At 46.1% G+C, this 22,495-nt stretch overlaps 1 protein-coding gene across 4 annotated transcripts in view; it reads left to right on the top strand.

Annotated features, from left to right (window-relative positions):
• SCEL (sciellin) overlaps positions 1–22,495 on the top strand; it is an 82,025-nt gene that overhangs the window by 17,841 nt on the left and 41,689 nt on the right. For 3 of the 4 annotated variants that reach the window (XM_077343923.1, XM_077343924.1, XM_077343921.1), the window contains exons 4-9: positions 4,591–4,708; positions 10,965–11,027; positions 12,890–12,958; positions 15,943–16,011; positions 17,630–17,686; positions 20,936–21,004. In XM_077343923.1, coding sequence (XP_077200038.1) covers positions 4,591–4,708; positions 10,965–11,027; positions 12,890–12,958; positions 15,943–16,011; positions 17,630–17,686; positions 20,936–21,004 — 445 coding nt within the window. The remainder of the gene's footprint in view (positions 1–4,590; positions 4,709–10,964; positions 11,028–12,889; positions 12,959–15,942; positions 16,012–17,629; positions 17,687–20,935; positions 21,005–22,495) is intronic. The other variant, XM_077343922.1, reaches the window with a different exon arrangement.

The following is a 22,495-nucleotide window of genomic DNA, read 5'->3' as shown; positions in this document are numbered from 1 at the left end:
TTGGTTGGTTTTTTGTTCATTAGACTTTTAGCCCACCATTCTCCGGGGACTCGTGGTGGGGTTTCATGCCCACACCTACATGAAAAAGATCCCTGAATTACCAAATTGGCATGCCAGTGAAAAAGTTAGGCAACCGTCCCTGGTTAGCTTGCCAGGTGTAAGGAATGTATCCTACCTTGTGCGGAGGCCATTTGCCAAGAAGGAGGGCCAGGGGAAAGACAGTTGGGCATTTAGTCGAAACGGAATTGGACCAGCATGGCTAACTTTAAGACAGCAGCCTGGGTTGTTTCCTCTTCTATGTATGTCATGCAGAAAATTCTGTTTTATTGGACTTCTTCATTTCAAGGCCACGTCGAAGAGAGAGTTGATGAAATAATTGTTTGTAAGCCACCATTTATCATTAAGAGAATGCTTCCCCAGTTATTTGCATAATTGTGTGTATTGTGCATGGGGATAAGGTTATCAAACCACAAGAAAACTGTTCAACCAATTTGCCCCTCACACCTTGACTTCAGTACTCACTTGATTTCCCATGTGGCTGTTATTTTCCATTTTTAAATCTTGAGAAGGTGGGGGGCTTCCACACAGAAAGCACATATATTTATCAATAATGCACGCGAATCCATTTTGAAAATTAATACTTTGTTATGTTTGACTAGCGTATAGTGACAAAACCATTATGGCCTGATATTTCAGGGATTGAGTGCTAGAAATTAGTTGGTTGATCAGCCTGGTTGTCCAAATGTAAGCCGAGGTTACATAGCCACCTTGCAGAAATGCTGATTCTGTGATTTTAGGCAGTTTGACAGTGGGTGGGCAGAAGGGACTGTGTCTATGCCTGGCTCTTGTGGCTCTTTCTTGCATGCCCAGGGAAATGCCCATAATCACTTTGGGGTCAGGAGGCAAATTTTTTCCAGGTCAGACTGGCCAGGGATTCTGAGGGATTTTTTTTGGGGGGGGGCATCATCTGAGCATGGAATTGACATCACTGTGAGTGGGCAGGTAACTTCCTGCCTTCTGCAGGGGGTTGGACTAGCTAACCCTGGAGATCCCTTCCAACTCTATGATTCTATATTCCGTGATTAGGCACTACTATGTTAAATTCTTAGTTAAAGGCACATGCTAAATAATTGAGAGGAGAAAGGAAACTTGCCTTTCAGACTAACTAGAGCATTGTAGCATTGGTAAGAGGCAACAGAAGAAGAAGAAGAAGAAGAAGAAGAAGAAGAAGAAGAAGAAGAAGAAGAAGAAGAAGAAGAAGAAGAATTGGTTTTTATACCCCACTTTTCTCTATCAGAAGGAGTTTCAAACTGGCTTACAATCGCCTTCCCTTTCTCTCCCCATTACAGGCATCCTGTGAGGTAGGTGAGCCTGAGAGAGCTCTGAAAGGATGGCTCGATCAGGACAGCTCTAACAGGGCTGTGATTTGCTTATGGTCACACAGATGGCTGCATGTGGAGGAACGGGGAATCAAACCTGGCTAGCCAGATTAGAAGCTGCCACTCTCAACCCCTACACCAAGTCGGCATATTTCTAGCCCAGTCTAGCCTGAACTTGTCAGAAGCTAAGCAGGGTCAACTCTGGTTAATGTTTGTATGGGAGATCACCCAAGGAATACTAACAGAAGTTAGTGGTGACTTGATAGCAAAACAACTAAACAAGGAGCGGATGGATATTTGTCAGGTAGGCAATTGCCTGCCATCCTGATTTCCACTGAAAGGGAAACGAGGAGCTTTCCTAATTTCCACACCCTCCTGGCTGCATGCATGCACATGTCTGGACTGCACTGCACATAATTGTGCTGGCTAAAATGGAACACTTAATTACTATTTTAGAGGGAGGTTTTATGAGCAACAATGGCACGTCATTATTTTGGCAATGTCGATGTTGTCCACGTTTTCGGAGGAAACTCCCAAGAGAACAGTATCGTAGCTCTTTGGCGTCTGTGGCTTCATTCTTAGCATTTCCAATTAAGGAAACTGATCCCAGAGCACTGATAAGCCCATGGCCAGAGGCATCACCAGGCATGACTGTATCCTCATGCATGCTGACAGGCACCCATAAATGCCATATTTCATCTCTTTGCAATAACTCATTTTCACATTGTCCCCTCTTTTCCTCATGTTTCCTCTCCTTGCTCATGGAGAGACAGTTTGGTAAGTGGTTAAGAGTGGTGGCCTCTAATCGGGAGAACCGGGTTCGTTTCCCCACTCCTCCACATGCAGCCAGCTTGGGTTACTTTGGGCCACTCACAGTTCTCTCAGAGCTCTCAGCCTCACCTCCCTCACAGGGTGTCTGTTGCGGAGAGAGGAGGTAGGTGTTTGTAAGCTGCTTTGAGATACATGAGGACTGCTGGGTGACCTTGGGCCAGTCACAGTTCTCTTAGAGCTGTTTTCACAGAGTAGTTCTCTCAGCGCTCTCTCAGACTCACATACCACACAGGATGTTTGTAGCTGGGAGAGGAAGGGGATTGTAAGCTGCTTTGAGACATACTTGGCCAGTCACAGTTCTCTCCTCCTCACCTGTCTTGCAGGGTGCTTGTTATCAGGAGAAGAAGGGTCGGCAGTTATAAGCTGCTTTGAGACTCCTTCAAGTAGTCAGATTCAGGGTACAAAAAAACAGCTCTTCTTATTGTCATGACTACACACATGTGGCACTAACTTAAAATATGGGGCAGAATATTAACTATAGGTTAGATTTACAGTGGTCAATTTATACTTTTGCATTTCAACAAAGATGTCATGGAGAGACACTGTGTGCAATTTTTAAAATACTTTTTGGCTTCTGTATGTTGCATGTGTGTGTGTGTGTGTGTGTGTGTGTGTGTGTGTGATTTGTTACTGTTAGTTCTGTTTGCACCAGGTAACAGATGGAGACAGGCAAGCTTATGAACATGTGAACTGACCCATAATTAATCTCTATATTTACACGTAGGCTCAAGATTTTTTTTAAAGTTCAGAATCTACAACCTTCAGTGTGTGAGTCCATTCAGAAACCCCCGCTAGAGTAGACATTATTATTATTATTATCGGTGCCATCTTGTGGCCATTTTCTGATCCCCAAAATAATAAAATAATAAGGAGGAGAATCAACTGCCTTTGTCATTTTTTGGGGTTGTGGGGCCCTGGTCTGGTTTGCTCCTAACATTTTGCCCGCATCTGTGGTTGGCATCCCCAGAGTCATAGCACGGTGTGTGCCACTGTACACTAGCCCTCCACCCATGAGCTTGCAGGTTTGATCAGGTTTCCTGATACATGCAGTCTCCCCCTTAGAGACATAGAGCGAATGCCCCTCTCCCTTAGGGGCTGTTTCATTACCAGCTGCGGAGGGACCAAGAATTTCCACAAACCAGGCAGAGGTCCCTTCAGTTAGGTTTATTTAAGCTGCAGCTTAGTAGTAGTCAGTTATGACACTGGGGCGTCTCCCAAATTAGTGTGAGGCCAGCAGCCCAAGACATAAGACTTTAGACAGGTGAGAAAGTCACACCCCAATTAAATCATCTCTCAATTGTCCACTCTGGCACAAACCCTGATAAGATCTTCCAATGAAAACAGTTCATGTAATATTTCATAAAATTATAATATTCCCTCCTGGCCCCCTGGGGGTTGGGAGTAAAAATAGGGTGTGTTTTTAGTAAAAGGCAATGACCGAGAATAAGGCTTGGCGGGATGCCATGATGCCACTGTCCCCTTCCTTATCCTTGGCCCCAAAGAAGTAGGCCTGGCCTCAACTGGGGCCATGGAATTTTCGGCCCTGGCCCCGACCTAGTGGAATGAGCTCCCGGAGGAGCAGAGGGCCCTGACTGAACTGAGTCAGTTCCACAGGGCCCGTAAGGCGGAGCTCTTTTGCCAGACATTTGGTTGGGCCAATGAACACCCGGACTACTTGATTAACATCTTGGGCTCCCTCTATATGGTTACCCCCCTCGGAAACTGGAAACTGAGGTGCTTTCGGCTTGCCGCATACTGGGTAGGATTGTTTTATTGTGTTTTTAACTGTTGTTGTATGTTTGTAGATATTATTTTATATAATTTATATAATATGTTGCAAGCTGCCCTGAGCCAGCATTGCTGGGAGGGGTGGGATATAATTTGGGATGGATGGATGGATAGATGGATAGATGGATAGATAGATAGATAGATAGATAGATAGATAGATAGATAGATAGATAGATGATAGATAGATAGATAGATAGATAGATAGATAGATAGATAGATAGATAGATAGATAGATAGATAGATAGATAGATAGATAGATAGATAGATAGATAGATAGATAGATATCTCCTCCTCCTCACCAACGAACCAGTGGATTTCTAGGGTCCTGGTTTGTACCCACCAAAACTGTACTTCCTTGTAAAATAGGACCCTGTTCAGACAGTACAGCAGCTGCAAGTGGTGGAAGAATGGTACCCTCTGATGTACTCAGACTCAAAAAATGTAGCCTGTGAATTCAGAGCTGGCCTTCAGGGAAAAGATGACACCACTGAAAACCTGCTCAACTTCCAAAATTGTATGCCTCCCTGAGCAGTCTGGCCAGAGGGCACTATATAAATTAAATAAATAATAATGCGTCTATTTGAACGAACAGATGTCAAGAACGCCTCCCTGGCCATGAAGAGCAGACAGCAAGTTCTTCACGAGGTCAACAAGCGGAGGACCCTCCTGCAAGACAACAGCTGGATAAAGAAGCAGCCGGAAGAGGAAACGTAAGGAAGGAACACGTTTTGCCTTTTGCCGAGGAGGAGGAGGAGGTTGGCAGTGGTGGTGCCTTCTGGGGTTCGCTTGTTACATAAATCTAGGCTTGGTTGTTTTATTGGTTGATCTCTCGCAAGGGCAGCTTTCATTAGCCGCGTTTCTCTTGCAACCCCTTTTAAGGCAGGCTTGCACAGGTTGTGGCTTCCCGAGCCAGCCATGCAGCCATGCATCCCAGCCGACCAAGGGCTTGGCTTATTTATTTGCTTAATAATCCCCTTGTTTGAGACTCTTGCATAGGCAGCAAAAGCAGGACATTTGTGAGGCCCCCGGGTTGGGGGGCGCAAGGCACAGAGGGGACGTTGTGTTCAGTGTGTTGTGCGGGCGCACAAGAAGAAGGTTTTCTGAGCCTGCTGAGACGCCTCTCGATAAATCTTCCTGGCAGATGAATCCTCTTTGCAAAGCTTTCTTTTGGAGAAAGCTGGGATTAAAATATTTCTCAGGGGCGTTCCCTGGGAAGGGACTGCACTGGGTTCCCACAAAGGAATACCCGCTGTCCTCATCCTTGGCCTCCTTACTAGGGATGCCAGCCTCCAGGTGGGACCCCCGGAATTACAGCTCCCTTCCAGACTATAGAGAGCAGTTCCCCTGGAGGAAATGGATCATTTGGAGGGTGGACTGGACGGCATTGTACTCCAATATGGTCCCTGCCATGCCCGGGTCAGGCCCATCATCTGACCAGTCTGTTCAGGCAGAGACTGCAGACCCCTGGTTGGGAATCCCTGCTCTAGGCAGAGGGCTAAAACAGAATTAGCAGGGCTGAAGAGTCCTGCTTTTTAATAAAGGTAAAGATATCCCCTGTGCAAGCACCAAGTTATGTCTGACCCTTGGGGTGACGCCCTCCAGCGTTTTCATGGCAGACTCAACACGGGGTGGTTTGCCAGTGCCTTCCCCAGTCATTACCATTTACCCCCCAGCAAGCTGGGTACTCATTTTACCAACCTCGGAAGGATGGAAGGCTGAGTCAACCTTGAGCCGCCTGCTGGGACTGAACTCCCAGCCTCATGAGCAGAGCTTTCAGACTGCATGTCTGCTGCCTTACCACTCTGCGCCACAAGAGGCTCTTAATATATATATATATACAAAAGCCTGCAAGGATAAAAGCATGGGTAGAAAACCATGCTGAAGTAAAGCAGAAAAAAAAATAATTTTAGCTGATCACCCATGTACTCATCACCCCACCCGCATAAAATTTAACTGGCTATGGGCCATCCCGAGCCTCAAACCCCACATCTCCAGGAATTTCCCAACCTGGATCTGACCCCCCCCCACTGCCATTGGCTAGGACATGATCTGTCAACCCTGCTTACAACTGCACCGTACTGGCTACTTTTGCCTGACTCTGGGGATGGAGGATGTTTCCTTGCCTTTCTGTTTTCAGACCGGCCTCCCCATTTTGCCTTGTTTTGCTTTGCTTTGCCAGGGGTGTTCCCAGCTGTTTCAGCTCTTAAGCTGCTGCTTCTCCCTTCCTCCTGCCTCCTTTATTCTGAAGAGCTGCAAGAAAGCAGGGGCAGTCTGTGTGATTCTGGGCCCCTGGGCAAAAGTTGGAGATGGGGGCCCAGAACCACAGCCTGCGGCAAGCTTGGAGCCTACAGATCCAGTTAGCTGAGCTGTAGGCAGTCCAGGAGTTCTTTCCCCCAGCTTAGATCTGATTACCTTCCTCGCCATCATCACCTCTGTCACCATGACAGTGGTTGGGAGGGCAGCAGAGCAGGAGCACAGTGGTCAGTGGCACCTCCCGCGCAGGGGCCTAGCCTGCTAGCAAAGGCCACTCATGCCGTGGAGAACTCCCCACCAGCCAAGGCAACCATCGCATTCTAAATACCACTCTGTGCCAATGTGGATCACTCTGTGTGCAGCCCGTTGATGTCACTTCCTGCAGGTGCCATGGCACTTCCTGTTGCTGGGGTAGTGGCTCAGGCAGCTTTGCTGGGGTTTGAGGCAGTGGGGTGGGATGACATCACTCCAAAGCTCAGTTAAACACAGTTCATTACTGGCATGGAAAGCGGTCATTTTCGCTTGATCGTATTTATTATTATTATTTATTAGTTGCACTTATAGTCCACCTGCCTCCTTCATAAGACTCAAGGTGGATTACATAAAAGCCCATAAAAGCCCACCACAACCATCCACAAAGGGCTTACTGGTTGATACAGTAGAATCATTGATATACCAGCCCTCCAGAAACTGATCTAACAAAGACAACAATCCTCATTTCCTGGGTTGTTTGGGCTTCTTTGGGAATTGAACCTAGGATCCAAAGAGAAAATCATCTTCCTAGATCAGCCTTTCTCAACTTTTTTACTGTTGAGAACCCCGGAAACATTCTTCAGGCTTTAAGAAACCCTAGAAGTGGCTTGATAGTTCAGAATATGGCTGGGAAGCAAAGCTGCATACATGCCCACCTGGGGCCCCTCCCCTTCCCACCACCCCCCAGGCCCATCATTGGTCATTTTGGGAGGGGTCAATATGACCATATAAGGTCATATCACGATTAACAATTTTGAAAAATAACTTAAAATTAATTAACTCCCACCCATTTGGGAAACCCTTCCAGGGCCAGCAAGAAACCCCATAGTTTCATGAAACCCTGGTTGAGAAAGCCTGTCCTAGATGAATAAGCCCTTCATTTAATAAAGCCTCAAGGACTTAGGTAGCAGACCAGTTTGGTAGCCTCCATCCTTCATGCAAAGGCTCTTGTCTCTGCTTGCTCCTCTTGATAAAGCCAACAGCTACAAACTGAAGAGGGATGGAAAGCTGGTCAGAATGGATGTGTGTGCGGGCGCATGTGTGAGGGATTTGGTGTGTACATTAATAGGAATTCTCCCAGGGGAATGTGCTGAAGATCAAAAGAGATCAAAGTACTGCAGGTTTAAATCAAGCAATTGGATGTGAAACATTGCTTCAGAGAGAGCTGGCAATGTGGAGTATTTTGCAAGACATGCAGACCACAGGATTTCACTGCAGATGGCAGATTGCTTTTTTTTTCTTTTTAAAGGGATAAAACAATCGTAGATCTGGCATGCATCTGCTCATTTTCCCATGTGCAGGAAGCTTGAGAGAGATGCAATCTGTTCCTCATAATGGAAGACTTCTTCAGAAGCTTCTTGAAGGCAGGCAGGACTACCAAAAAGGCATCCCTTTAATATTGACCTGGGCTGATACTGCACATACTTTGTTTATTCTATTGTGGATCCTGATGAATTCAGATCGATTTGAACTCAGGTCTTCTTCTATCCCCCCCTCCTCACTGAAGCAGAAAGTGTTCTGCACATGATTAGGGAAGCTCAGAATGGGGAGGGAAGGCAAGCGCAGCTGGGGCCTCTTTCTTTTCTTGAAGGGGCGGGATGGATTGGAGACAGCAGAGGAGGCGGAATAAATCCAAGAGGCAAATCTGTGCCGAGAGAAGTTAGGGCTTCTGGAGCTTCTGCTGAGAAAAGTTAGGGCTTCCCCTTTAAGGGAAGCCTTGCAAAATGGGAACAAGGAAGCCATTGAACTGACATACTGGCCAATCAGGGATTTTCTATAGCATTAGAGGCTAGAGGCAGAAAATTAGTTTGGGGAAAAGCAGAGAGCTGCACCTTTACTCTTGCTGATTTTCCAAATATTGAGGGTTATATCCAGTCCAGGATATTTTAGGGGAAAGGCAGGGTCACTCTGGATCAATCATGTTTGTTGCAGAGGGAAAATTTAAATTTCCCAAAATCAAAATGGAAATTGCATTTGGTGCAGACAGCAGGGACTGTATTGGCCTAGGATTGAAATCAAAGCTCCATGCTGATTGAGCCCTGGATAGCGCAGGTAGCCCAATCTCATCACATCTCAGAAGATAAGTGAGTTGGCCCTGGCTAGTATTTGGATGGGAGACCTCCAAGGTTGGGGGGGAGAGGCAGGCTATGGCAAACCACCTCTGAATATCTCTTGCCTTGAAAACACAGTGAGGGGGGTCACCACAAGTCAGCTGTGACTTGAAGGGGGAAAAAAGTCCTTATAACATATAGTGACAGCGGAGCATTATGTTTAGTTCAGGACACATTCTGTGTTCTTGCATTGTAAGAATGAGGCCCATCAGGCTTGCTTGCATGAAGTGTGAACACTTCCCAGAATCCTCTGCAGCACTGAGGGACTCCATACCAGGAGAACAAGGGCAGATCAAGGTGCAAGTGGAAGGGGTTCCCATGCCAGGAGTACAAGGGTAGCTCAAGATACATGTGGAAGGGGTTCCCACACTCTGTTTATGTGTCACAGATTATATACTGTTAGCTAGCTGTGGCCCATGCCTGCAGATAGCTAAACCCACATAAAAGGGCCATGTGCAAGCTAAGCAGATTTTTCAGCATACTTGGGACATCTCCATGTTTGCAGAGATCCGAAATCTTTTTTTTTTAATTATATGGGGGTAGTAAATTCCCTGAAGTAAAGTAATTTTCTCTATGCAAGTATTCCATGATATCTGCAAGTGCAGAGAATGCAGTTACCTCCAGCGTTCGTTGTGGTACAGGAAAGCTGCTTTGAGTTTGACATCAGTGACACACCTGGGGAGCATTGCTTGGCCAGGCAGTAGTGGTGATGGTGCAGCACAGAGTGTAACCTGTGAGCTCCACTGGATCTGGTGGCAGTTACGTAGTCTGGGGACCCTACAGGGCTCAGCAGCGGTGGCTGTGCAACCCAGCAAAGCCCTTGAGTCATGCTGTGCCTGGCACAAAAGTGGAGAGGGAATCCCCCTGTAAGTATCACGGGCCCACTTGTAAGTGGATCCCCCCAACAATGTTGAGAGCAGGGAGTGGGGAAGGAGCCTTAAGGAGTCCACATGGAGCAGATTTCCCCCCCCCCCCTGTGAGTATCACAGGCCACCACTTGTATATGTAGATAGACAGGTGTAGATATAAGTACATAGACAGAAATGATAGGCAGAGAAATAGAGATATGAATACAGATAGATATACACACACCTAGATTAGATCAGGCTTTCTCAGCCAGGGTTTTTTGATTGCCCTGGAAGGGTATCCTGAATAGGTGGGAGTTAATTATTTTTAAATATATTTTTTAAAATTGTTAAACATTTATTGGGTGAGATGACCAGATATGGTCATGTCGACATGCTCCCACCCCAGATGGCCAATGATGGGCCTGGAGGGGGTGGGAAGGGCCCTAGATGGGCATGTACACAGCAATTCTTTCCAACCACGTTCTGCACAATTGTGGCACTGGATTTCTCAAAGCCTGAAGAATGTTTCAGTGGTTTCTCAACAGTAAAAAAGTTGAGACAGGCTAGATTAGGTAGAGTAACACACATATATATAGATGACAGATAGGGATAAATGAGAGAGATATACAAACAGGACAGACAGAAGTTGGATGGATGGATGGATGGATGGATGGATGGATGGATGGATGGATGGATGGATGGATGGATGGATGGATGGATGGATGGATGGATGGATGGATCTCCCGCTTTTCTTCCAACATGAAACTCATAAGATTCCCAAGAATTCTGCCAATTAAGCACTGAACATCCGTAGACCTGCTAAGTTTCAGCAAGGTTGCTACATCATGTGGTCTCCTGTCAGACAGGTATAATGTACCAGAGGCTGTTGGTGAATCATGGGGAAAGTCTGAACAAAGGTTCAAACATGAGAACCTTTGCTGCCCATGTTGGAACCAGCTCACTTGCGTATCGACAGCCTTAATTCCATTGTTTTTCACTCCCGGGCATTTGTTTGTTGTTCATGAACAACTCGAAGCCCAACAACACTGAAATGCAGCTGCAGGATTGCAGTTTCCAAGAAGCCGGATTATAAGTCATGTAAACTCAAAGCGTGGCCTGATTTACTATAGGTCTGTTGGGTGCACCAAAAGCATTACAACATTACCAGCCTCATGGATAGCTCCATGGGTGCTCATAAATGTTTTGGGGAGAGCTGCATGTGAACATCTGTCCAGTGCTTCATCATACCGCAGGGAGAATAGATGGGGAAAGGATATTAGAGGAATACATTTCTTGCATTTGGTTGTCAAAATTCTGTGGAAATGTTGCCCCTTGCATAAGTCTCCCTATCTGTTTTTCTCCTTGTCCCTATTATTTTGTCCCATCCTCTTCCCCCTTCTTGGTGTCTCAGAATAGAAACAGGCGGGCATTGCCAAGTTTGTCGGGTTTAGGCAGCTCGTAAATATTGAGGCTGATGATGCAAAATGTGTCTTTTGTTGCAGCAGTGAAGACAACTATGGCAGAGTCGTCCTTAACCAATACAAGTCCCAAGACAGTCTGCACAGGTACAGTCACATGTTCATCTCTACCATCCCTAACAAAAATATATAGCCTACACAAGTTTGTCTGGGATATTACTTAATTCATTTAACACACGCTATTCCACTTTTTGGATCCTTTTCAATCTTCAAGGCAGCTTGAGGGCCAGCGTGGTGAAGAACGGTGGACTGCAGTTTGGAGAACTGAGTTTGATTTCCCAGTCCTCCTTCACATTTAGCCAGCTGGGTGTCCTTGGACTAGTCACAGTCCTGTTAGAGTTGCTCTCCAGAGAAGTTCTCTCAGAGCTCACACAGCCCGACCTTCCTTACAGGGTGTCTGTTGTGGGGAGAGGAAGGGAAAGGCAGTTGTAAGCCATTTTGGGACTCCTTCAGGGAGTGAAAAGTAGGGTATAAAAAACCCAGCTCTTCTTCTTCCCAATCGGGACCTGGCATTCCTACTCCAATCCCCTGCCAATGGCTGTGGTGGGGGAGGGTGGATCTGTCAACTCTGTTTGAGGCTGATAGTAAGTCTGTTCTGCCTATTTCTGTTTAAGATGAGCAGAGAACCAGGGGGGAAATGACATGCAGATATAGACTGTGCCTCAGATTTGAAAAGTCTGGCCCAAATTTGCATTTTCAGGGAAGGGAGAGAGGTTAAAAATGGCCTCCTTCATTTGCCCATGATCCTTTTCCATCTGGCTTCGTGCCTATTTTCAGATGGAAATAGTCTCGGCTGTTCAGGTGGATGATCCGGGTGAGAATAATGTAACTCTTTTGATTCCACTGGATCTCTAAGTGACATGTGACATATCCAATTATCTTATTACAGTGGCCTAGTTGTTGGCTGGGTAAGCGCATTTGAACATATCGTGCCTGACTTGGAACGTCTACCTTGATTTCTAAGTTCAATTCAAGGTGCTGGTTTTGACCTTCCAAGCCTTACAGGACTGGGGGCTCCCGTATCTGAAGGACTGCCTCTCCCTGTGTAGAACCATGCCTCAGCTATGCTCCTAGCATCCACTCTAGTTTAATGTACCTCCCTCTAGAGCTGTTCACTCTGTCTCTGCCACTGGATGGGCTTTTTCAGCCCGTGCATTCAGTCAGAATGGCCTGCCTGAAGAGGTGAAGGGCCACTAATAAAGGGCCACTAAAGAGATGTAAGACATCCACATTTCAAGCAGGAATTGTATCGATTTCAAGGAACACGGCTGATTTATTTCAGGTTTTCTCTATCGGTGGTAGTGGTTATTGAACACACGTTATTTTATTGGTTATTAAACTGCCCAGAATGCAACGAATAAGGCGGGGAGCTTATATTAGTATGATCAGGGAGAGAAGGCAAGATGGTATGGCCTGCTCTCATCAGGCCTTGAAAGCTAATGGTACTTGGATGGGAAATCCACCAAGGGAAATTGTGCAGAGGGAGGCAATGGCCAACCACCTCTGCTTCTTGCTTCCTTTGATAGCTCCTTGCTGCGATCTCCATAAGATGTTTGCAACCTGATAGCAGTTTACACATATTGGGGATGGATCCAACGTTATCAGTCCAAACAGGTTAATTTGGATTGAACAACTGCGGTAGATCATTTACTACTTAGGATATTACTATGCACCCACCACAAACACACACTGGTTTTGTGAAAGCATGAAGACAGTTTCCCATCAGTCACTTACTTATTAATAGCACTTAGTCCAGAAAAACCTCTAACATTTATTAAATTTCCTCCAATAATAACTTCGGCTAGGATGGCGTAATGTATTAATTAATTCAAAATAGAAGAGGTCAAGCTGCTGGCAGATTAATTTGTTTACTTCTGAGGTTGGAAGCCATCTTTGATGTCTTTAAAATCCCTCCGCTATGATATTTAACTCACCTTTCTTAATGACAGGACCGCAGATGAAAAGGATGATCAGAAAGCTCTGCTTAGCCGTTATAGATCGGATACAACTTTAAATAGGTATTGGTCTTAGAGATGCTTTTGTTATTGCTTTGTATTTGCTGGTGTACATTACTATGATGGAATATAATGAGGCTCTTGGAGGGCTAAACCAGACTGTGCTTGATATTTCAGACTGTATACCAGTGATGCGGGGAGACCCGGGTACATCAAATAGTTCCATTTGGACTGATTAGACAAGGCCTATTCTGCACAGAATAGATAATGCACTCTCAATGCACTTTAGAAGTAGATTATCCTGTTCTGCACAGGAAAATACAGCTGCCAAAGCACATTGAAAGTGCATTATCCTATGTGTGCAGAATGGGCCCTGCTGGGCCCATTCTGCACACATTGGATGATGCACTTTCAATGCACTTTCGAAGTATTCTGCACAGGAAAATCCAGCTGCAAAAAAGCACATTGAAATTGCTTTATTTAACATGTGTGGAATGGGTCCTGATCTAGAAGAAGTGGGTAAGATGGTAGCAGAGTGACTTCAGGATTTTCAGAATGACACTTCAGCCCATGACCCACTTCAGTTTCATTTCAGACCTATATAGATTGGGGGTGGAATGGTTTTAGGAGTTTTGGTGGGTGATACCCACTTGGCAGATGAGAATGAGTAATGCTGCCTTATATATCCTTCTATATCTGCCAGCAGTTCTCCATCTTTGGAAATTTTTAAACAGAGGCTGGAGAGCCATCTGACGGAGAGCCTGATTCTGTGAAGGTTCAAGGGGGTGGCAGATTACAGTGGGTGAGCAAAAGGGTTGTGAGCGTCCTGCATTAGGAGGGCACTGGACTAGATGACCCTGGAGGTCCCTTTCAACTCTATGATTCGATGATAGACTATTGTAGTTTGTTGAGGTGGATCAAAAACATGGTGGAAATTAGAGGAATAGCTCTCTAGGTTTTTTCCCCCCTGATATTACCATTAGGTGGAAATAGAAAGCCAGTGTGATGCAGTGGTTAATGCAGGCTTTCTTAGCTTTTTCACCACTGAGAAACCCCTGAATAGTCTTCAGGCTTTGAGAAATCCCAGAAGTGGTGGATCATGCAGAATATGATTGGGAAGCATAGCTGTGTGCATGCCCACCTGAGGCCCCTCCCCTCCCCACTCCCTCCGGGCCCATCATTGGCCATTGGGAGGTCAACATGACCATATATGGTCATATTACCTGATAAATTACAAAAATATATTTAAAAATTCAGGAAGCCCATTCAGAGCCATCAAGAAACCCTGGAGTTGCATGAAACTCTGGTTGAGAAAGTCTGTGTTAAAGTGTTAGATTAGGATCTAGGAAACCCAGGTTCAAATCCCGACTTGTACTATGAAGCTTGCTGGGTGACCTTGGGCCCAACATATTAACCTGATGGAGGCAAGCAATGGCAGATCACCTCTAAATGTCTCTGGCCTTGCAGCCGAGCAATCTTAAGATGTCAAGGCTACACCGGGCCATACAATCCTTAACACTTTTTTGCTCCCTTATATATTTGGGAAACAGCCTCCTGGGAGGAGACTGTCCAGGGCCCTGTCCTTCCAGGTCCATCCTGATTGGCCCTTCCCCTCCTGCTCCCACCCTCCCTCCTTGCCTGCTAGAAGCCTTGTGGCTGCAGCCTCCATTGTCATCCACGTGGAAAGAGGCAGCGACAGGGCTTTGCAGCCCACAGGTACGCTCCTGCTGGGAGGGAGTCAGGTGGGGAGAGTTTGGAGCCTCCCTGCGGGCCGCAAAGCCCTGTCGCTGCTGGCAGGGCGGGGGCTTTCCACTCCCTTTAGCTCAGGAAGTGCTCTCTCTGCGGCAACAGTGCTTGCCGGGCCAAAGGGAGCCTCCGGTGGCAGCTCCGCCAGCGGGGTGGGGGGCCTTTCCACTCCCTTTCGCCTGCTTTGTGGACCAAAGGGAGCCGCGGCCACCCTCTGACTCCCTCCTGCCTGCCACCCCTTTCAAAGCCCATTTTTAAAATGGGCTTTGATACTAGCAAACAAATAAATCAGATGGAAATGCTGATTTTCCTTTGGAGATTGTTTTATTGTACTATTTTATGTTTAAACCACAGAGCTTTTGACAAATTCTAGAGAATCTCCCCTGACCTCATGACATTGCTTCTGATTTCTGCCGGAAGTGACATCAGGGGATGGCCCAATGCCAGGCTCCCATTTCCCCTCTTTTTCTTCCATTGGGCATTGATGCGCCCATAGGCAGTGGAGCAGATGCCTGGGAAGTCTTCTGCCATAGCGGCAGACCTGGCACCCCTAGTTGTGTGTATTATGGTGTAGAAAGTTTGTTTTCATTGTAAATCAGCTTGAATGCCCTGATAGCAGGAACTGGATAATTGGGCCATTTTGGCGGAAGTCAGGCAAAGTTTTTTCCATGGTGATATAAAATCTATAAAGGCCAGAAGAGGGCATGTGCCTTTTCTTTCATGTAAATCTATTGGCTTAATAAAATCAATTTTGAGCACCATGACTCCAGCTGCCTTGACTGTCAGCGCATCAACTGTGTTCCATGAGGAAATCCTATAAGAAGAGCTTCTTCCAATCATATTGATCTCCCAAAAACCCTGGGGGAGGGGGAAGGAATTATATTCCCCATGGAGCAATGAGGGATTGTTTTGATTGTGTAAGGCACTTTACTTCTTCATTAAAGGACTTGCTAAAACTCCTTGATCTCTCTCCCCATCATGCGAGACTCGTTTAGAAAGGAATGTACAATAATATTGGGACATTGAATAATTCATGGGCTTTTCTGGTCTAAAAAGCCTCATGGAAATAACTCAGAAAGCCAGCAAACTTTTTCCAAACAAATCAGCCGTAACGTTGTCTTGAGTCAGCTATTATTCTAGCCCGTTCTCATTATCACTGTACAATTGCATGCTGTGGTTACTTTTCCTGCTTTGCTAGGAAATCTTTGACATTTGAATTCACACATATTTTTTCAAAGATAGTTTCTGCTCTTCAGTTAAAAAAAAAGAACACCTTAATTTTGCTTCTTCTCTTTGTTTAGAATTTCTGACAAGAATAATGCTGAGAAAGCAAACACCCTTCCTGCCATGGAGAGCAGATCAAATTATGGGTAGGTACGAGCATGGCTTCAGAGTCTTGGATTTAAGCAGTATTCTTGGGTTTGGCATAAAGACACTGGCCTCTTCCTTTGCCATCATCTTTCCTTCCTGGTGGCCTACTAGATCCTGAACATTCAGGTGGTGTTGAGTCTGGCATGGAAGCTAGCCAGGGGGGCATGTCCAGTGTTGTCTAAAGAGGATTCATGCAACTGACTTCACCGAAGGAGAGCCAAGTCTTATAAACAAAGCCCCAGTTCTTGAATCTGGCATGACTTCCCTTGCATAAGAACCACAGACTCTCTTCGGTCTTCTCTTCGTAGATAGCAGACATGTAAGCAACCATGTCCTACAAATGGATATCATTTTTCCCTAATATTCATTATAAACCCTGGAAGTGATGTCAGGAGGCCACATCTCCCTGCCACGCCCTTGGAAGTCACTCGTCACCAAAAGTGATATCACTCAGACACTCCCACAGCATGTGACATCATGCTCCATCCCACCCCCATTCCAGAAACAATCCAGCAGCCTCCTCCTTTAAGCTGGGAACAAGACCAGGGCAGGCCTCCACCACTCCATTGCCCCCTTCCACCCCATTCTTGCAGTTAAGTTAAAATGAGAGTACTTACTCTCTGGACTCCAGTCACTACCACATGCAACGAGCCCGAAGGGCCATTGAGTCCAGCATCCTGTTGACACAGCCCCCAACCGGCTGCCTCATGGAAGGCCCCAAGTAGGATGGTTGCAAGAGCATACTCCCTCCCGAGGTCACCAGGAACTGATTTAAAGAGGCCTACAGCATCTGGCATTGGTGGACATAGATATCCATCATGGTGGAGTAGCCATTGATCAACTCATCCTCCGTGGATTTGTCCACTCCCCCTTTAAAGCCTTCCAAGCTAGTGGCTGCCACAACATCTTGTGGCAGTGAGTTCCACAGTTGAACTATGTGCCGGGTGAAGAAGTCCCTCCCTGTGTCTGCCCTGAATCTCCCACCCAGCTCCCTTGGATGACCCTGGTTCTGGCATAATGAGAGAAGGAGAAAAGGCTCTCCTTATGCGGCCCTCCAGATGTCCATGTGAATGGCTTGAATTCCCATAAGCCCCTGCCAGCGAACGCCTTATGCATTCCCTCCTGACCATACATGATTTTATAGTCGAAGAGAACAGCTGGCTGAGGGAGGACTTGGCCATCAGGGTGGGCTCCTTTCCTAGATCTGAAGAATGTATTCAGCTCTTAAAGAAATTGATCTATTTGAATTGTTTTAACAATAACAGTAATTACCATGACTTCTATGAACAAGTAACAGCCAGCTGCAAAACTGATGCAAAGCTAATTTGGCATGTTTATAACAAAATGAAGCACGTTTAATATGAACTGTTAAAAAAAAACCCAACTAGGAGGATGTCTGGTTTTTGAGCATTGTTTTGGAGTGCATTGGTTATATTATCAATTGAGGTGCACCATTAGATCTTGTAAATCAGGGGTAGTCATGGGAATTGTGGTCCATGGACATTTGGAGGACCACAGGTTGACTACCCTTGTTGTAAAGGAAGGACTAGCCCTGTGGTGGACCACATTACTGTCATTCTGTGCTCTTCAATTATGTCAACTGTGCCTTTCTCTCAGCAAGGAACTTGTACCTGGGAACGTGGACCATGCCACATCTCCTGTGAAGAAGAAAAGGTATGAAAGGACTTCTCTGTTCTTACTGTTGGGGGATATACACTGTGGGTGTGAAACTTAAATGGTTTGGTATTGAAGCTGACACAGGGAGACTTGATGTCATGTGGTGTAGAAGAACTGCTCCGTATGCCAGGAAATTATGTAGACTTGGGGCCGAACTAGAGGTCACAGTGTCCACATTTGACCAGTTAAATGCCGCAAGGGCCCAGTCCTGATTGGACCTGCAGTGGGGATGGGACCAGCTGAGCTGGGCTGTTTTAGCATTTGTCAAGGCATATGGGGGAGGGATAAATCAGACCATAAGAGAAGGCCTGTTGGACCAGGCCAGTGGCTAATCCAGTCCAACAGTCTGTGTCACTCAGAGGCCATAACCCAGTTGTCATCAAGAGGTTCATCAGCAGGGCCAGAATTCCAGAAGCCCTCCCACTGCTGCCCCCCAAGCACATCAGAGAAACCATGCTGAATCAGACCTATAGCCTATCCAGTCCAACACTCTGTGTTACACAGTGGCCAGAACCCATGTGCCATCAGGAGGTCCACAGACAGGGCCAGATTCCAGAGGCCCTCCTATTATTGTCCCCCGCAAGCACCAAGAATACAGAGCATCACTGCCCCAGATAGCATATTCCATCTGTACTCAAACCACTCAAGGTCCTCTGCTCCAAATGTTCATCCCATCCCTTCTTGAAGCTGTCTATACGTATAGCTGCCCCCCACTTCCTGCATCAGTGAATTCTATGTGTGAATGACTCTTTGGGTGAATAAATCCTTCCTTTTATATATTTTGTAGTTCTCAACCTTCCTTATGCCACGACCCTTTAATACAGTTCCTCATGTTGTGACGACCCCAACCATAACATTATGCAAGTGTTCTTTCATGGAAATTAAACTGTTCAGGATTGGATATAAATTGGTTTCTTTCTGGGGTTTGTCCATTCAGTTCTGCCTCTTGTCCCACCATGCTGATCTTGCTCTTTTCCGCTGCTCCAGACAGACAAACGTTCTATCTCGATCTACTCTGCAAGGTTGTTGTGTGGATGGTGCCCGCCTGGCAAAGCTGCTTGCCCTGCTGTGACCCCTGTGAAAGGGTTGTTCAACCCCCAAAGGGGTCCTGACCCCCAGGCTGAGAACCGCTGGTCTAAGCTTACTGGTCTTCAGTTTCATGTAGTGCCCACAAGTTTGTGTAAAGTGAGAAAGGGTGAAAAGGGCTTATTTTTCTACCATTTGTATCCCAAGCATAATTTTGTAAACCTCTATCACAGGGGTATGTGATAGAGCCTCTTGTGGCGCAGAGTGGTAAGGCAGCCGTCTGACAGCTTTGCCCATGAGGCTGGGAGTTCAATCCCAGCAGCCGGCTCAAGGTTGACTCAGCCTTCCATCCTTCTGAGGTTGGCAAAATGAGTACCCAGCTTGCTGGGGGGTAAACGGTAAATGACTGGGGAAGGCATTGGCAAACCACCCCGTATTGAGTCTGCCATGAAAACGCTGGAGGGCGTCACCCCAAGGGTCAGACATGACTCGGTGCTTGCACAGGGGATACCTTTACCTTTACCTTTTATCACAGGGGTAGTCAAACTGCGGCCCTCCAGATGTCCATGGACTACAATTCGCTGGCAGGGGCTTCTGGGAATTGTAGTCCACGGACATCTGGAGGGCCGCAGTTTGACTACCCCTGCTCTATCATGTCACCCCTCAATCTCCTTTTCTCCAAGCTAACGAACTCTAAGTTTTCTTCATAGGAAAGGTGTTCCATCCCCTTAACCATTTTACTTTACCTTTTCTGAACCTTTTCCAAGGCTATGATATCTCTTTTGAGATGTGGTGACCAGAACAGTACACAGTATTCCTCATGAGGCCAGGGGCATGAAATAGGGGCATTATGATGCATTACATGTCCCTTCCAGGTTATGTAAGCATGTCACATTTATTTTCGGTATTCCTCCTTGCTTCATCCCTCCATCCATCAGCAGCTGGTCTCAGCAACCTTGTTAAGTGCAGTGGTGTGAGGATCGGTACTCAGAAAAGCAAACTGTTGGTGGATAGACAAAGATTTCTTTATTAAATAAGAAAGTACTCTCATCAAGGCTTTGTTGAAATTGGGGCCAAAGATAAAGGTCTCCAAATATATCCCAAGCCCTGCCCCCCCTCCAATGGGAATCCAGTGAAAATGGGGGGGGGGGAGAATCAAACAGTCTTAAGACTCAGATGAGAAATTCAGCTTCAAGGGAGAAGGGGAAAGGGACAGAGCAAATGGGTTGCTTGGGGGGGAACAGAAATTCAAGAAGGAACATCAGGACCGTAAAAACAAAGCAAAAGAGACAAGCTGCCCCCATTTCCTACAAAAGGGTGAATGCTCTACATAACCTAGTTACAGAAACATCCTAAATAATGGCAGAAGCTACTGGATTCTGACAGGTGGTTTCTAATCTGGAGAACTGGAGTTGAGTCCCAGTTCCTCTTCCATATGAAGTTTTCTGGCTGACATCGGGCCGTTCCCAGTTCTCTCTGAGCTCTCTCGGACCAATTTACCTCACAAGATGCTTATTGTGGAGAAAAGGGAAGGCAATTATAAGCCACTTTGAGAGTCCTTGAAGAAAAAAAAGGGGGGGTAAAACATGTTCTTGTCGGCTTCTTGAGGGAGAACTGCCAATTTTATTCCTGCGATAGTTATATTAAGGGCCTTTGAAAGAAATTTATTCTCTGGAATTTTGCTTAAAATGTGGGTAGGGGGGGGACAGAAAGAAATGATGGTCAGCTTTGAATCTTGTAAGAGCCTCTTGTGGCGCAGGGTGGTAAGGCAGCAGAAATGATGTTTGAAGCTGTCTGCCCATGAGGCTGGGAGTTCAATCCCAGCAGCCGGCTCAAGGTTGACTCAGCCTTCCATCCTTCCGAGGTCGGTAAAATGAGTACCCAGCTTGCTGGGAGGTAAACGCTAATGACTGGGGAAGGCACTGGCAAACCACCCCATATTGAGTCTGCCATGAAAACGCTGGAGGGCGTCACCCCAAGGGTCAGACATGACTCGGTGCTTGCACAGGGGATACCTTTACCTTTACCTTTTGAATCTTGTGGAAATGAAATACACAATCAGTGTAGTCCAGCAGAGATTGAACTTTTTGAAATCCCATTGATGAGAGGGTTGAAGTGGGACTTAATTAACCCACAGACTGCAAAACATCTTAGTCCCCCCACCAAAAAAAACCATGAAAGAGCTTACAAAACAAGCAATTGTCCATTCATTCTGAACAGGCAATCCTGGATGCCTCCTCCAGTTGCAGGCCAGAAGCCCACCACTGGCCATGTGGAACAACACAAAAGGTAAGAACTTCCATTTTTTAATGCAAGTTTTTGTTCATTTCTAAAACGTTAGGAAATTCATGGACACAATTTGTCCTCAGGTTGTTTTACCTGCTTTGATGCTGGTGCTGGAAATCTCATGACTTTGTATCTGACCAACAAATGTGGAAGAAGTCTACTGAAATTTGACCCAGGCTTGAAAAACTGACCTTTTTGGGTACATTTGTAAAACACAAGAGGAATCTCTGCTTGAGCTAAACATTGTAGGATTAATAAAATGTAAAAGTGTGTAAATAAAGTCACAGTTATTAGATTCATAGAATCCTAGAGTTGGAAGGGGTCATTTAGGCCATCTAGTCCAACTCCCTGCTCAGTGCATGATCAGCCTAAAGCATCCAGGATAAGTATCTATCCAGGCATGGCTTGAAGACTGCCAGTGAGCGGGAGCTCACCACCCAATTCCACTACTGAACTAACCTGTACATGTAGTTTAAACCCATTACTGCGGGTCATATCCTCTGCTGCCAACAGAAGCCATGCCCTGCCCTTAGCCAAGTGACAACCTTTCAAATATGTCAAGAGAGCAATCATGTCTTCTCTCAGCCTCCTCTTCTCCAGGCTGAACATTCCCAAGTCCCTCTGCCTTTCCTTGGAGGGCTTCATCCCCTGGTCCTGGATCATCCTCATCACTCTCCTCTACACCCCCTCAATTTTGCTCACATCTCTTAAAGGCTAAACAGTGGTGGCAGCTTGAAGGCTAACAACATTTAGTCCAGCATGACGTTTCATGATTCAGCTCTCACTTCATCAGGTGTAATTACAGGGCATTCAAAGATGGGAGGTTTGAGGGATAGAGTTTGGAGTGGGCAGGGAGCTCAGTAGGGACATGATGCCATAGAGCAGGGGTGGCCAAATTGCGGCTCTGCAGATGTCCATGGACTACGATTCCCATGAGCCCCTGCCAGTAGCAATTGGGCCACCCCTGCCATAAAGCCCACTGTCCGAAGTTGCCATGTCTTCCATGAGAATTGATCACTGGTAGTCTGCATATCTGTTGTAATTCCAGAATTCCCAGCCCCACCTGATGGTCACCAGCCCTAGCTCTTCGGTTTTCCTACTGTGTTATTTCATGGCTTGTATGATCCTATTGCATCTCTGTTGTTGTTGTTGTTTTTTTCTGCATGTGTTTTGCTCTCTCTAGTGGTCACTTCAATATTTCATCATTTTATCACCAACTTATTCCCCAGCACTTTAAAAGTCCAGAGAAATACACCAGAGATATTGTGACAAAATACCAACATGACCACTAGAGGGTGTAAAACACAGGCAGAAAGAAGACTGATGCAATATGGGAACAAAAGCAATAATAACAATAATAAGAATATTGTATTTATAACCTGTCATGTGTTTTGCTCCCTCTAGTGGTTGTGTTGGTGTTTTATCACTGTATCTTCAGCTTATTTCTCTGCACTCTTAAAATTCTCAGGAATAAGCCGGTGATACAACGCTGAA

This window comes from Paroedura picta, chromosome 6 (genome assembly GCF_049243985.1).
Source record: "Paroedura picta isolate Pp20150507F chromosome 6, Ppicta_v3.0, whole genome shotgun sequence".
Lineage (NCBI taxonomy): Eukaryota > Metazoa > Chordata > Lepidosauria > Squamata > Gekkonidae > Paroedura > Paroedura picta.
This window is presented reverse-complemented; position numbering and strand designations above follow the sequence as displayed.